We start from the raw sequence: 12500 nt of genomic DNA, 5'->3' as shown, positions 1-12500 counted from the left end.
CCAGGGAAGATGGATGTAAATTAGCTCATAGCTAACTCTCATACAGCTAGGAAGCTGTGCATTGTCCCTATCTAACAAATTAACATGCTGATTGTCTCCTCCACCCTCTTCCCCCGTTCGTGATCTGCTGATCAGCAATAACTCCATATAAACACTGACCGTCAAAGGAAGCCCGGCGCAGGTAGTGCGCAGTGCAGAGCGGCAGCTAATTAGTAAGGCAGTGGGAGCACTATTGCTACCGTTAAGGCACAGCTAGCTCCATGTTTGTCGCGTCAGAGGCAAGAGCTGTGTGAAGGCAATCCTGCCCCAGACATAATTTTGTTCAGTATTTCAAGGATAGCACCCTTTTTGAGTAATAATAACAACAGTAATGTGCATGGTTCATGGTTTAAACAATATTTTAAAAGCATTCCAGACAGGGAAGTTTAACGATCAATGAGATCAGTCAACAGTCATTTCGATTAATTTGGTATTTGTAAAATGTCACTGAGTTACAGAACACCATCATGCTTCATGATGTATCATTTCCCTCTGGGGTACTGTTTACTTTGCGGTTGTACTTTGTGTGAAACTGACCCTCCAGTGTAACGTGCAGAGACAGGCCAGAGATGCAATGGGCTTCCCCCATCTCCCATTACAGAAGACCAGTTCTCCCTTCAGTAAAGGTTACATAGTGGCTTCATTGTGTATTGGCTCTGGCCTTAGTGATTGCTTAATTTAGACCACAGTTTTGCTCAGAAAGCTGGTAATGGGGAAGGTGCCACTTAGCTCATAACCAGTTCACTTCTCTGTACACAAAAGGTTGATTAATGTGGTTTTTCATAGTGAATGTGAACAGTGTCTCATTTGAATATTGTTGGCAGCATTTTAAGTAATCATTTAGAAAATCCTAATTCTTAAGGCCTCAAAACCTAATTCTGTCAACTTTGCTTTACCCTTGACTCAATGATAAATGTTGCCTATGTTTTATTCATCTCCGTTCTTTAGGTATGGCCTCACAAGTCTTGGTCTACCCATCACACCTGCACTCAGCTCAAACAAGTGCCTTAGGAACCATCAACAGTGGTACCAGCAGACATAAAGACAAAGCTCGCCATAATAATAACACCAGCAGAGCCTTTCAGCACCGACCCACATTCAAGACCTATGTGATTGGAGTCAACTACGGTATTGCCTATCCCAACAACATTATCCCATTCTCAGCCAGTGCTGATTCAGGAAGACAGCACAGGGGACTACAGCTTGGAGAGAGGGAGGAGTTGGCATTGCAGACTGCAGGATTACAGAGAGAAGAGAGCTGGGAGAGAGAAGGAGAAGGTCCAGCTGGGGTCCAGGAGCCTCTTTGCCAGAGCAGAGGCCTACAGGAAGTGAGGCTTCGTAGAGACAGTGGTGGAACTCCATCAGGAGGAGGCTTGGACTACAGGCTTCTGAGGAGGGCCTGCATCAGAGCAGAGGAGGAAAAGGGTTTTAACAGAAGAGTACAAGCAAGGGGAGGATACATCAGCCTTTTAGACACAGGTACCACCCAGAGATGTGAACAGAAGGCAGGTGAAGGTGGAGAACATCCTTGGGAGAACAACTGTGTCGGAACCATGCAGATAGTGGAAGAGGTACCTGCTCTACCTTCACTTCCTCCTCCTGTGGCCATGTTGCTAACCAGCACCGGGAACAATGCAGACACTGTCAGAGCAGGGGGTGGAGGGACACTCCCCACTCAACACAGCAGGTTTGAGGCAAAGGGAAATAGGGTGGATGGGAATGAAGTCAGGCCTAACGACAGTACTGAGGCGGTGGCGGGAGCTACAGTGACCAGAACTGGATCAGGTGATGGTGACTATCAGTTAGTTCAGCACGAGGTTCTGTGCTCCTTGAAAAACAGCTATGAGGTGTTGGAGTTTCTGGGTCGTGGCACATTTGGTCAGGTAGTTAAGTGCTGGAAGAGGGGAACAAATGAAGTGGTGGCTGTCAAAATACTGAAGAATCATCCATCCTATGCACGACAGGGGCAGATTGAGGTGAGAATCTATGTGTTTTTGTTGTGCGAGTACAGCTAATATACTAATATATCGTTCTCAGTGTTTTGTTTTGAGATTAACTAAATAACAATCTGCTGGTATTGTGGACTGCAATTTTGTTGGGGCATAACACCAGCACATAACAACAGAAACACTGCTTCTATTGTAATTTTTGATTAGAACAGTGACATGGTTTGATGACGTGAACTGAACCTGTGTTGTTTTTCTTTCTTGTTCCTCAACCCCCAGGTGGAGATCCTGGCCCGGTTGAGCAGCGAAAATGCAGATGAGCACAATGTGGTGCGTGCTCTGGAGTGCTTTCAGCACCGCAGCCACACCTGCTTGGTGTTTGAGATGCTGGAGCAAAACCTCTATGACTTCCTTAAGCAGAACAAGTTCAGTCCCCTGCCTCTCAAAATCATCAGGTCCATCCTGCTGCAGGTAAAATTACTTCTGTTGCACACACTGCCTTAAATGCTGGTATCAGTATTTGCAAGTACACAGGGCTATGCACCAATCCGCTACTTCATAATTTACCCCCAAAACAAATCTACTCTAAAGTAGTAGTATGTTCTTTTTCTGTTAAGACTGCCCGTCAAACTATAGATAATAAAAGAAAGTTCTATGGCATTCATTCTCTCTGTTTGTTCATGTTTTAAAAAGGGTTTAACCTGAGCCAGGCCATACAACAATGATAACAATCATATCACACCCATACAGGATTAGTAGTATAGAGCTATCCTGTCCTGGAAAATCTTGTGTTGTCCTGGAAAGTTATTTTAACATTCTCCTATTTTTCTGAGAATGAACTACTACGGCTCCCCAAAATGAATAACATTTTCATTTTAAAAAGATAAGTTATGTTCAGGATCATATTAATGTTCAAATGGTATCTCATGGACAATAATAGTTTTGAATGGGCTGCTCTCTGTTGTGTTGTGGAAATGCTGCGAACACATCACATCACATGCTAGCATGAAACTCCCTAAACAATGTGAGTTAAAATTATGTCAATTGTAAATATTAGTCACTGCTGGCTGGTAACTAGTAGTTTTTATTATTATATTACGCTCTGATCAATTTGTCATTATTTAGAAGTAGTTAAGAGATTATTTCATAGGAAAGTCATTGCCATAGACTGCATATCTTTAAAATCAGACTTCCACTTCCCTGTCTGTCATACCAGCTACATAATCACTGAAAATGTCCTAACATAAAGTCCTGCACATTGATCTCTAGAAAAGAGTGGGGACCCTGATCTTTAGGGTCTTGTTGAGGCTCGTCCATATACAATTTTGGACCCAAGTGCTAAACTTGGTCATAACTTGTCTTTTATTGATGTACATCTTTGCAGGTGGCAACGGCCTTAAAGAAGCTGAAGTGTCTGGGTTTGATCCACGCTGACCTAAAGCCAGAGAACATCATGCTGGTGGACCCTTCCAGGCAGCCCTACAGAGTCAAGGTCATTGACTTTGGCTCAGCCAGCCATGTCTCCAAGGCCGTCTGCTCCACTTACCTGCAGTCCAGATACTACAGGTGCGGGCTTCCCTAATCCATCATTCTTGAAGTTAAAAAACCAATTGAACCAACTATGTTTTGGATATTTTCTACTCTCCTACACCCTGAAACCATTAAGAGAGTCACCCTGCTGTTGGTTAGGCTTGAGTTGACTGACATACTCGTTCATACCTTTTGTTTCTTTTGTTGTTCTTCTCTATTACTTATCAGAAATAATTTGCTGTGATTGGGTTAATTCAGTTGACTTGCTTTTGTCAGTATAGATATTGGTACAGATTTAGTGTTCAGCAATATTTTTCACAACCCAGATGCCATAAATATAATCAGGAATTGCATAGTTGATTTATTCATCCCACTTGTAATGAAAGAACCAAAAAATGCCAACGGAAAGGAACAAGATGCACACTTCTTAAAGAACTTTTCAAATAGTACAGAACAAAGATAGATCAGATTTGCAGGGTAGAACGGTAGGTTAGGAAGATCGGATATGTCATACAGTGAAATGTCATTCATCATCATAAAATACACATTTAGCTGACTTAGTCACATGGGTAATGTTTGTTTATGTGTGTCTATGTATTTCCCACAGGGCTTAGTAAAGTCTTGCCCCAGCTTTATCTGTTTAGGCCTTCTCTCTTCTCATGTAATGTGAAGTGTTCTGTATTAACCTACACACTCTCACTGGGAGCTCCATGACATTCACCCCCCTCCCCCTTTCTCTCTTTCACTTCTTGTCCTCTTCGCCTGCCGTTTTTTTTGTTTGCTCTGCTCTCACCCTGTACTGTACTTTATGTCTGATCCACGTTCAGCGCTTCACACCCTAAACTATGCTGCTCTTACATAACATATAGAGGAACTGAAGTGTTTACACAAAGAACGGCGTCATGAATTATTTGGCATGTCTCGTAGGCTAGGATGAGAGGGAGAACATGCTTATGAAATAAGAAAAGGATTGTGAACTACAAGTGTTGTTCCGCAGAAGAGCTTCATAAAGTTATTAAGCTGTAAGATCATCAAGATATGGAAATAACAGATTGCACAAGTAGAACATCTGTTCGACATCAAAACCTGTTCTACTGTTTGAAATGTACTTTAATTGGTTGACGACTCATGCACTTGTTGGAATGTGGAAGTTAGTGGAAGGTGACACAATTAACGGCATGCACGTTTGTTTTCAAGGCAAAGAATTTCCTTTTAATAACCACTGGACAGCAGGCTGGCACTTTCATTCACCTACGCCCTTTCTAGCAAGTTTCAGCAAGCAGGCTATTGCAAACGTTGTGCAATCTATGACACAACTGTTGAGATACTGGGTCTTCCTGCAGCTAATGTGCTGAATACACCCATCATTATAATCTTTGCAGTCCTGATTTTATTGCCCTGTAAGCAGCAAAACATTTTCTCAGTTATTTCAACTGCTAGTGGTGTATAAATCAGGACCCAGAAGTGTGGGCTTCCTGTCCTGAAGCAGACTTCTTTAAACCAAATGTAAAATGAAAAATCTCAGAGTACCAAAATGCCAGCGTTAACTCTGGGTGCAACTTCTCCTCCATTTTTGCAACCCCCCCAGAGATGAGGAGGACAGGGGAGCTATAGTTGTTGCATAACATCAAGGCTCTTCAGTTGGTTAAGTGTGTATGAGTGTTTGTTCATGCATGCTTGTGTGTGTTTTGTCTTTGAGAAGCATTGGCAACGCTGAGATCATAGTGCAGTTAAAATGGGCAGGCACTGAATTTTAGGGAGGTCAGTCAGGACACAGAAAGCCAGGGAAGAATGTGGTATGTGAAAACCCACATTTAGATCCAGGAAATAACATTCAGACATTCCTGTGTGTGTCTGGGTGTGCTCATATATGTGCTTGTGTCTATGCAACAGCTGCCAAGGCTGCATACTTGATGTAGGTTACACAACGTACCCTAACATGCTCCACAAAAACTAAACTCTGATGTGATTAAAAAGGTTCTTTGAGGATGGAAAATGTGTGCGTCAAGATTGTTAACTTTACCTGCTGGGGCCACAGAGCTGCATTGACCTGAAAGCTTGTGGAGTGTAACATCTGGCAGCATTTTTATTAAGTAGATTGACTCACTTCCATGTTTTCTCCCGCTGTTTGTGTTTTAAACATATGAACGGTATCTATATTGACTGATCAGATCAATCTTACATATTGTTCCTGTCTAATCTGTCACTCTGTTGCTTTTTAGCCTCTTAAATATTAATATGGCGAGATATCTGGTTGTGCGTGTGCTACGAGACTTAAAATTCAGTCACATACTCAAATTTTGGTCGCAGTCTGAAACCCTGCGTCATCCTGTCAGTGTGCCGCTTCTCATTTGTTTTGTTGCTGTCGTCAGAGAACTCCTTAGCTTGTGGTCGTGCGTGTGCGTCAAGTACGTCTGCTGTCAAGCGTGCCCTCACTTGGACTGGCGGGGAATTACGGGTCCAAAACGCAAATAATTGCAGTTAATTTATTTTAATCAAGTAAGTTCTTATCAACAATTAATCGATATTCGATTAATTGTTTGCATCCCTAGCGATGTACAGCCATGGGACCGCCCGTGTTACAAAAAAACACTGAAAGTGAGTGTCACGACTTCCTGTATCTGGCCCTTCAAATTAAAAGCCCTTCAGTCGCAAAACGTTTTTACTTAATTTTGACTGCTGCTCCAAATGTTTTTTTGTTTTTTTTGAAAATTTTTATGAATTTTTTTATGAAATTTTGGTCTGCTAAGGATTTTTTTTGGTCGACCATTGCTTGGTCAACTATTTGGGGGCAGCCCTAGTGCATTCATAGTTTACTTGCATCGTGTTGGTAGGCCTGGATTGGTAAATGTCTGTATTCGTAGGGAGATGCCACCACACTGTTTTGTACAGCACTGTACTGTTTTTCATGTCTATAGGATTATGTTATTTGAGTCCCAGAGCGGTGTGTGTCTTTGTCATTTTTTTTGTACATCAGGTTATCAGGAGAGTAGTTTACAGGACACAGTGTCTCCTCATTCCCAGTGCTCATATTGCATAAGGGCTGTACTGTATTGTTACCACGGTGAAGCTGTTAAGAAATACTGGCCTTGCCACAGTTGGGAGGAGTTTTGGGTTTTTTTTAAGAGCTCTGGGGTTTTCCCTGGATTTTCCAGAGCCATAGGTAGTAGTTTTGCCAGCAGTGTGCCTTTTGATGCAAAAGTCAGCTTTTTAAGACACAAAGAAAACCCCAAAGTGCTGTAAAATTGAGGTCTAAACACTTTGATTAAAGACACAATCTGAGATCAGAATTGTAAGTACTGGCTTGTGTCAATCACTCCACACAAACTGTAACTGAACTTGTTTAATGCACAGACCATTGCTAGACAACATAAGAATCCAGTCTAATCCAGTTCAGTCTTTCCCCAGTCCTACGCTGGACATAATGTTTCCCATCAGACACAAATAAATTGAACGTACTCTCATCACTGGACCAGTTCTCCTCTGTCAAAGGCAAGTCTAGCCTTTTTATTCTTTCTGCTGATGAGAGGTTTGGTCATTGCAGAGTGGGCTTTCAGTCCAGAAAGTCTTAAACAGTGAGACACTGTGTGCAGAGACAGATCCTTGTCCTGTTCAGCACTGAACTGGAGACCAACTCCAGCTGCAGTGTTGAACCGATTCCCCATTGAGAGTCTTTGCATAATCCTGTCCTCTTGTGCACTGACAAGTGGTTCATGCTAATGCTTGGTGGCTAAACTGTACAGCAATGTTAAGACATTCAGCATGCTCATTGTTTAGAGCGACAGCGCTATGCTTCCCCATGATTAAAAAGTTGACTACAGTAACTGCATGCGTAGTCAACTCATCTAATGCGAAGTTAGCTAGCTAGCGCACCCTGCACCCTCTTCCTCACTCCCCACTGCTAGGAGATTTTGCCATGGAGAGAGCAAACGGCAGGTCTAAGACAGAGCTACAGTCAGTCTTCAGTTAGTGACTGTAGCAATTCCAATTCATCTATGGTTCGACCAATTTATCACTACAATTAATGGACTCACCTACTTATAAATGATGTGTTATTACCTTTGCCCAGGTAAAGCTCTAGGCGAGTGGGCCACGCTGCTAGTGCTACTTGCCTCAGTTTGACTCTTGCTGGTACATTGACATCCATTATTATTATTATTATTATTATTATTATCTTGTAGCAAGCCTCCAGCTTTTATAGCTTACAGGTTTTATACAAAAGTTTAACAGTTTCTGCCAAGATGGCCAAGAAGATGGATTTTGGACATTGGCATTAATTTGAAAGCAAGTTCACACAGAATTGGGTTTTGATTTGAGACTGTATACGAAAGAAGCCATATTTCTCAGCATGTCAAGTAACTGTAGTGTTTGCTAATGTCTTTAAGTGAATGTTTGTATATTTAAGTTAGTCAGAGTTTGTACTTCCATAAATTGTATTTTGCTATTGATTCTTAGAAAGATGCATTTCACATAATTTGCAACGGTGTGCCATTGTGTTCATCTATTGATTCTTTTTAATATGCACTTGTACTTGGCCCTGAATGGACCTTGTTAGTTCACAGCAATACAAACAGAATCAAGGCTTCTGCTGTAGTGGGCTCTGGGTGTCTTTATTTACCTATAGCAATGGGTGCAACCTTTTGGCCGAGTTCTTGTTCAGTAATTGGGATATTGTTTTGTACTTTAAACTTACAAATCTGAACTTTGTTTATTTCAGAAGCAGAACTCTGACGATAGCTGTTCAATGCTTATCATGCTAATGTTTTGTTGCTGTTGCCATGGTAGCATGACACAGCAGGACCTGGTGAGGTGACTGTTCTGTCCTGCGTGGGATGGTGACGTAAACCCAGCTCCCACAATGAAAATGGAGCACTGGCTATGTGAATAATTCAGCTAAGCAGATCAGGTGGAAGGAAAGATTGCTATCATCTTTAGCTTCTTACAGATTTGGACAGGTTGGTGTTAGGCTTCCTTCATCTAGGTGTGATTTCTTGTCCCCAGAGGTGTTGTTTTACAATAGCACCTATTGACATTGCAATTGAACATGTTAAACACAAAGCCCTGGGCCTTCTCTCTAAAAAGCATACATGTTTGGGATGTATTTCGCTGAGTGGCAGGTGGCTGGCAAGTATGTCAGTTTCACTACACAGTTTTTTTTTTTTAAAAAGGCTAGAAAAAGAGAGGTTTTTATTGGTTTGGGGAAGTAAAACAGTGAAAAAGACATTTAGCAATGTTGTCTCATAGTTTGTCGTGATGATTAGGAGGGAAGGCATGTATGACGGTGGATACATAGTGCATTATGAATAATACATGATCACTCACAGTAAGTGGTGTATTTGTGTAAACATGTTTCCCTACCTACAGGCTCTCTGAAATAATGACAGCTTTGATAGTTTTGCTTAGTTTTTTTTTTCCTTTTTTAAAAATTCCACTGCCCTTCCTGGCTTTGTGCGTGCTGTGCATGCATGTGCCTGTATCCAGTCAGCTTAATTACAGCCTTTATACAGACCCCAGAAGGAGTAGTTGCTACTGTGGAATAAACCAGCGGATATACAAAAAAGTGAAACTGATGTTGTCCAGGGAGAGACCACAGTTTAACATGAAGAAACACTATTATCATGTCTCATTCTGTTTCCTTCTAATATTATATATATATTTTATAAAAAAATAATAATTTAGTTTTACCTGAATTCTATTATCGTGAGATTGTGAATACATTTTTGTTTTAGATCTGTTTTTTATTTTATGTTGCATTTTCCCTTGTAATATAAGGTAAACTGTGGTATGGACATTTGTCATAAAATGCATAATTCACTTTGTTTGAGCCCTGAATTCAGGAGCGTGATAATCTTGGTTGTAAGAGGACTAGGGAAGTCTCCTTACACTCATAGGATAATGTACTATGGTCTTGTGGCATCTATTTAAGGCATAAACTGATTAATTAATTTGTTGCTTTCTTGCCTCCTGCCTAGTGGCCAATTACTCAACCCATTTTTCCCGTTTAGTGGCCTTTTGCATGGAAGTATTATATGGACCTGTGGTTTCAGTCAAAGGACACCCCAAATGAAATTGAAGCATATGAGTCTTTAAGATTAGGTGTATCAATAGAATATGAATTTGTGGGTGCCATCCTTTACCTTGACTTTGTACATGCAAAAGTCAAATGCCACCTGCGTTTGGACGTTCCAGTGGCGTCTTTCAGGAGATATTTGCTGGGATGTGTTTTCATATGTGATCATCATGGATCAGCTTTGTCACACATGTTGAAGCACTGGGTTCACGTGTCCTGTCACGAGTCCCATCTCATCATGTTGAACACACTTAAGGCCTTGTTTTCCCTGCATGGTTCAGCTCAACTTGCTGGATCATTTCATTGATGTCTGCACAATGTCAATTTTTACAGTGTAGTTTTATAGGCTGCCATTTTTAGAAATCTGGGATGCGTGAATAAAAAGAAATGGGGTCACTAGTGACAGTTCTCTGCTGAACAATCAGTGGTCTGCGGTGTTTTAACTCTTATACTTGTAGTTTGGGCTCAGCTCGCTGGAACCCAGACTGAGATGTTTACCAAAAGTATTAGGCACTATCCACCATTTTGCTAATGCAAAACCAAAAAGAGTAGAGCCATGCCATGCAGTGAAAAGGGAGCATTAGATATGTATGTGCCTGAAGTATGTGTATCCAGAGTTATCTTCCTGCTCTATACACAGCAGGGGTTTGTTGCCGTACAGTCTGCAGTGTTTGTTCTTGTCGTAACTGCTGCTCTCTCTAGTGTGAGCAGTTAGTTCTGGAACCTGGTCTGGCTGCCAAACACCTGTGGGTGTGTTATATGTTTGTTATGTGATGAGCTGTTCCAGCTCTGGAAAGCGGGGGCCATTGCTGCAGCTTTTATGACTCTGGGAGTAACAACACATACATACAGTGTACACACACGCGCGCGCACGCACGCACACGCACACAGGTTTTCTTATTACTTTCAAATATGATGTTTTAAAACTCCCCAGTTTATAGCTGCAAAAAAGTGCCGCTCTGTTTCCTCTCCTTAAGTCGCATTTTAAAATGTTTTCTGTAATCTTAAGAAGTTGACTTATTTTGCCTCAGTTTATCTTTAGTTTGTGCAGCGGGATATCAGCAAAGCTGAAAGCTGTGTAAGAATACCAAGTAGTGCGTTTGTAATGATTTTACATTGCCAGTCTGTAGTTTGTCCACCTATGCTATTATTTTTTTGCTCTTTTAAATGACCTATCATCGTCGTCAACGTTCAAAGCTCCTCTTTGTGTTTTTTTGTGGCTTGACGTCCCAGTCTCTGGGCCAATCCACCCGTTTATTGTGGCACTTAAAACTAGGAACATCACAATCCGTTTCTTATTCCCCACTTATCAGGGTTGTTTGTTAAATTGAGGCAGTCTTCTCCAAGGCTCTTTTTGGTATTGTATAACTTAACTTCTTCCTCTTGAAGGAGCAATAGGAAATGGCTGTGTAATTTCCTTTTTCAGGCCAAGGAGGCCAGAACTGCACAGGCTGTGCAATTGTGTTTACACACATACATACCTGCACACGTATAAATACACGCACAGAATATTGAGCGATGGCCCCATTTATCACCCTGTAACAGTTACATTATGGTCTTGCGTCCGGAGGGTTGCTTGGCAACAGTCATTTCCCCTGTGGTCGTCACAGCAGTGGTTACTATTTGCAGCACCGTTGCTCAGCTGCTGTGTCAAGGACTAATAGCCCAATTGATTTCATATGCTGCTTTACACTACAGCTAAGATTACTAGACTCATTTTAATTGCATAAGTGGCAAAGTCCTTTTCGTTGGAAGACATTTAGTTCTTTGTTGCAGTAACACTGCATGTACGTCATATGGGTGTAATGTTAATTGTGATCCTGAATAACCTGTTGTTGTTTGGTTGAGACTGTAATTTCTTGCATATGGCATTATATGCCACATGTTGTTGTATTCTTAATATTAACTAAACCCAGTTTCCTTGGACTTAAATTTTATTTAAGAGGTGGAATAGGGTCATAACAAATGTGAAACCTACATTTTAGTTAGATTAGTGGAACTTGTGTGGGCATCTATTCAGAGTTTGAAAATAAGCCACAGGTGGTACCTTAACCCCAAACTAATCAAACATACCAGTTCCAAAGTAAATGCATGAAACCCCATCATTTATTCCAATAAAAGCTAAATAAACTGAAAATAAATTCCACCCAAAACAGATCTTTTGTCACTATGGGCCATAAATTGTGAACAGAAAATAGGAACACCATACCCTGTTTAGTTTTATCTGGCTCTGACAGTATATATCACAATACATGAATTGCTCTGTAAATAACATTTGGAAGTGGTTTAATAGAACCCTAATCATATTTGATTATTTTATTCTTTATATTTGGATATTATTTCCATACAAACAAAAACAATTGCCTCACATGAGAACACGAGAGTTAAAAAAGAAAAAAACGGACAAAACTCTGTTACAATAAAGTGCAGTTTGCAAATGTCTGGTAATCATATATATCCAGGTTTAATACAAATGATACATATGCACACACACACATATATATATATATGTGTATATATATATATATGTGTGTATGTATATATATATATATATATATATATATACACATATATACATATATATATGTGTGTGTGTGTGTGTATATATATATATTATATATATATATATATGTATATGTGTGTATATATATATATGTGTATACACATATACATATGTATATACATATGTAAATGTGTGTATATATATATGTATATGTGTATATGTATATTTGTTTTTATAAAAATTTTAAATTATGAATTGTATCTTTTCTTAATAAAAAGTCGCTGATTTTCCGCAACATTACGAGGTCTGTGAAGCATAACATATGGGTGAAACATGGGTTTTTGTATGAAACTTTGTGTTTCAAAAGTACAGATGCCCTCCTGTCGCCAAGCAGCAAATGAAACCACTGCGT

General features: G+C 40.4%; 1 protein-coding gene across 3 annotated transcripts in view; it reads left to right on the top strand.

Moving 5' to 3' along the window:
• Window positions 1-12500, top strand: part of LOC310949160 (homeodomain-interacting protein kinase 3-like) — a 63178-nt gene that overhangs the window by 3039 nt on the left and 47639 nt on the right. For all 3 annotated transcript variants that reach the window (XM_083916499.1, XM_083916498.1, XM_083916497.1), the window contains exons 2-4: window positions 988-2015; window positions 2265-2456; window positions 3370-3551. In XM_083916499.1, the coding sequence (XP_083772625.1) occupies window positions 990-2015; window positions 2265-2456; window positions 3370-3551 (1400 nt within the window). In that variant the 5' untranslated portion in view covers window positions 988-989. The remainder of the gene's footprint in view (window positions 1-987; window positions 2016-2264; window positions 2457-3369; window positions 3552-12500) is intronic.

The sequence above is a fragment of the Echiichthys vipera genome (assembly GCF_963691815.1).
Source record: "Echiichthys vipera genome assembly, chromosome: 7".
Classification (NCBI taxonomy): Eukaryota; Metazoa; Chordata; class Actinopteri; order Perciformes; family Trachinidae; genus Echiichthys; species Echiichthys vipera.
This window is presented reverse-complemented; position numbering and strand designations above follow the sequence as displayed.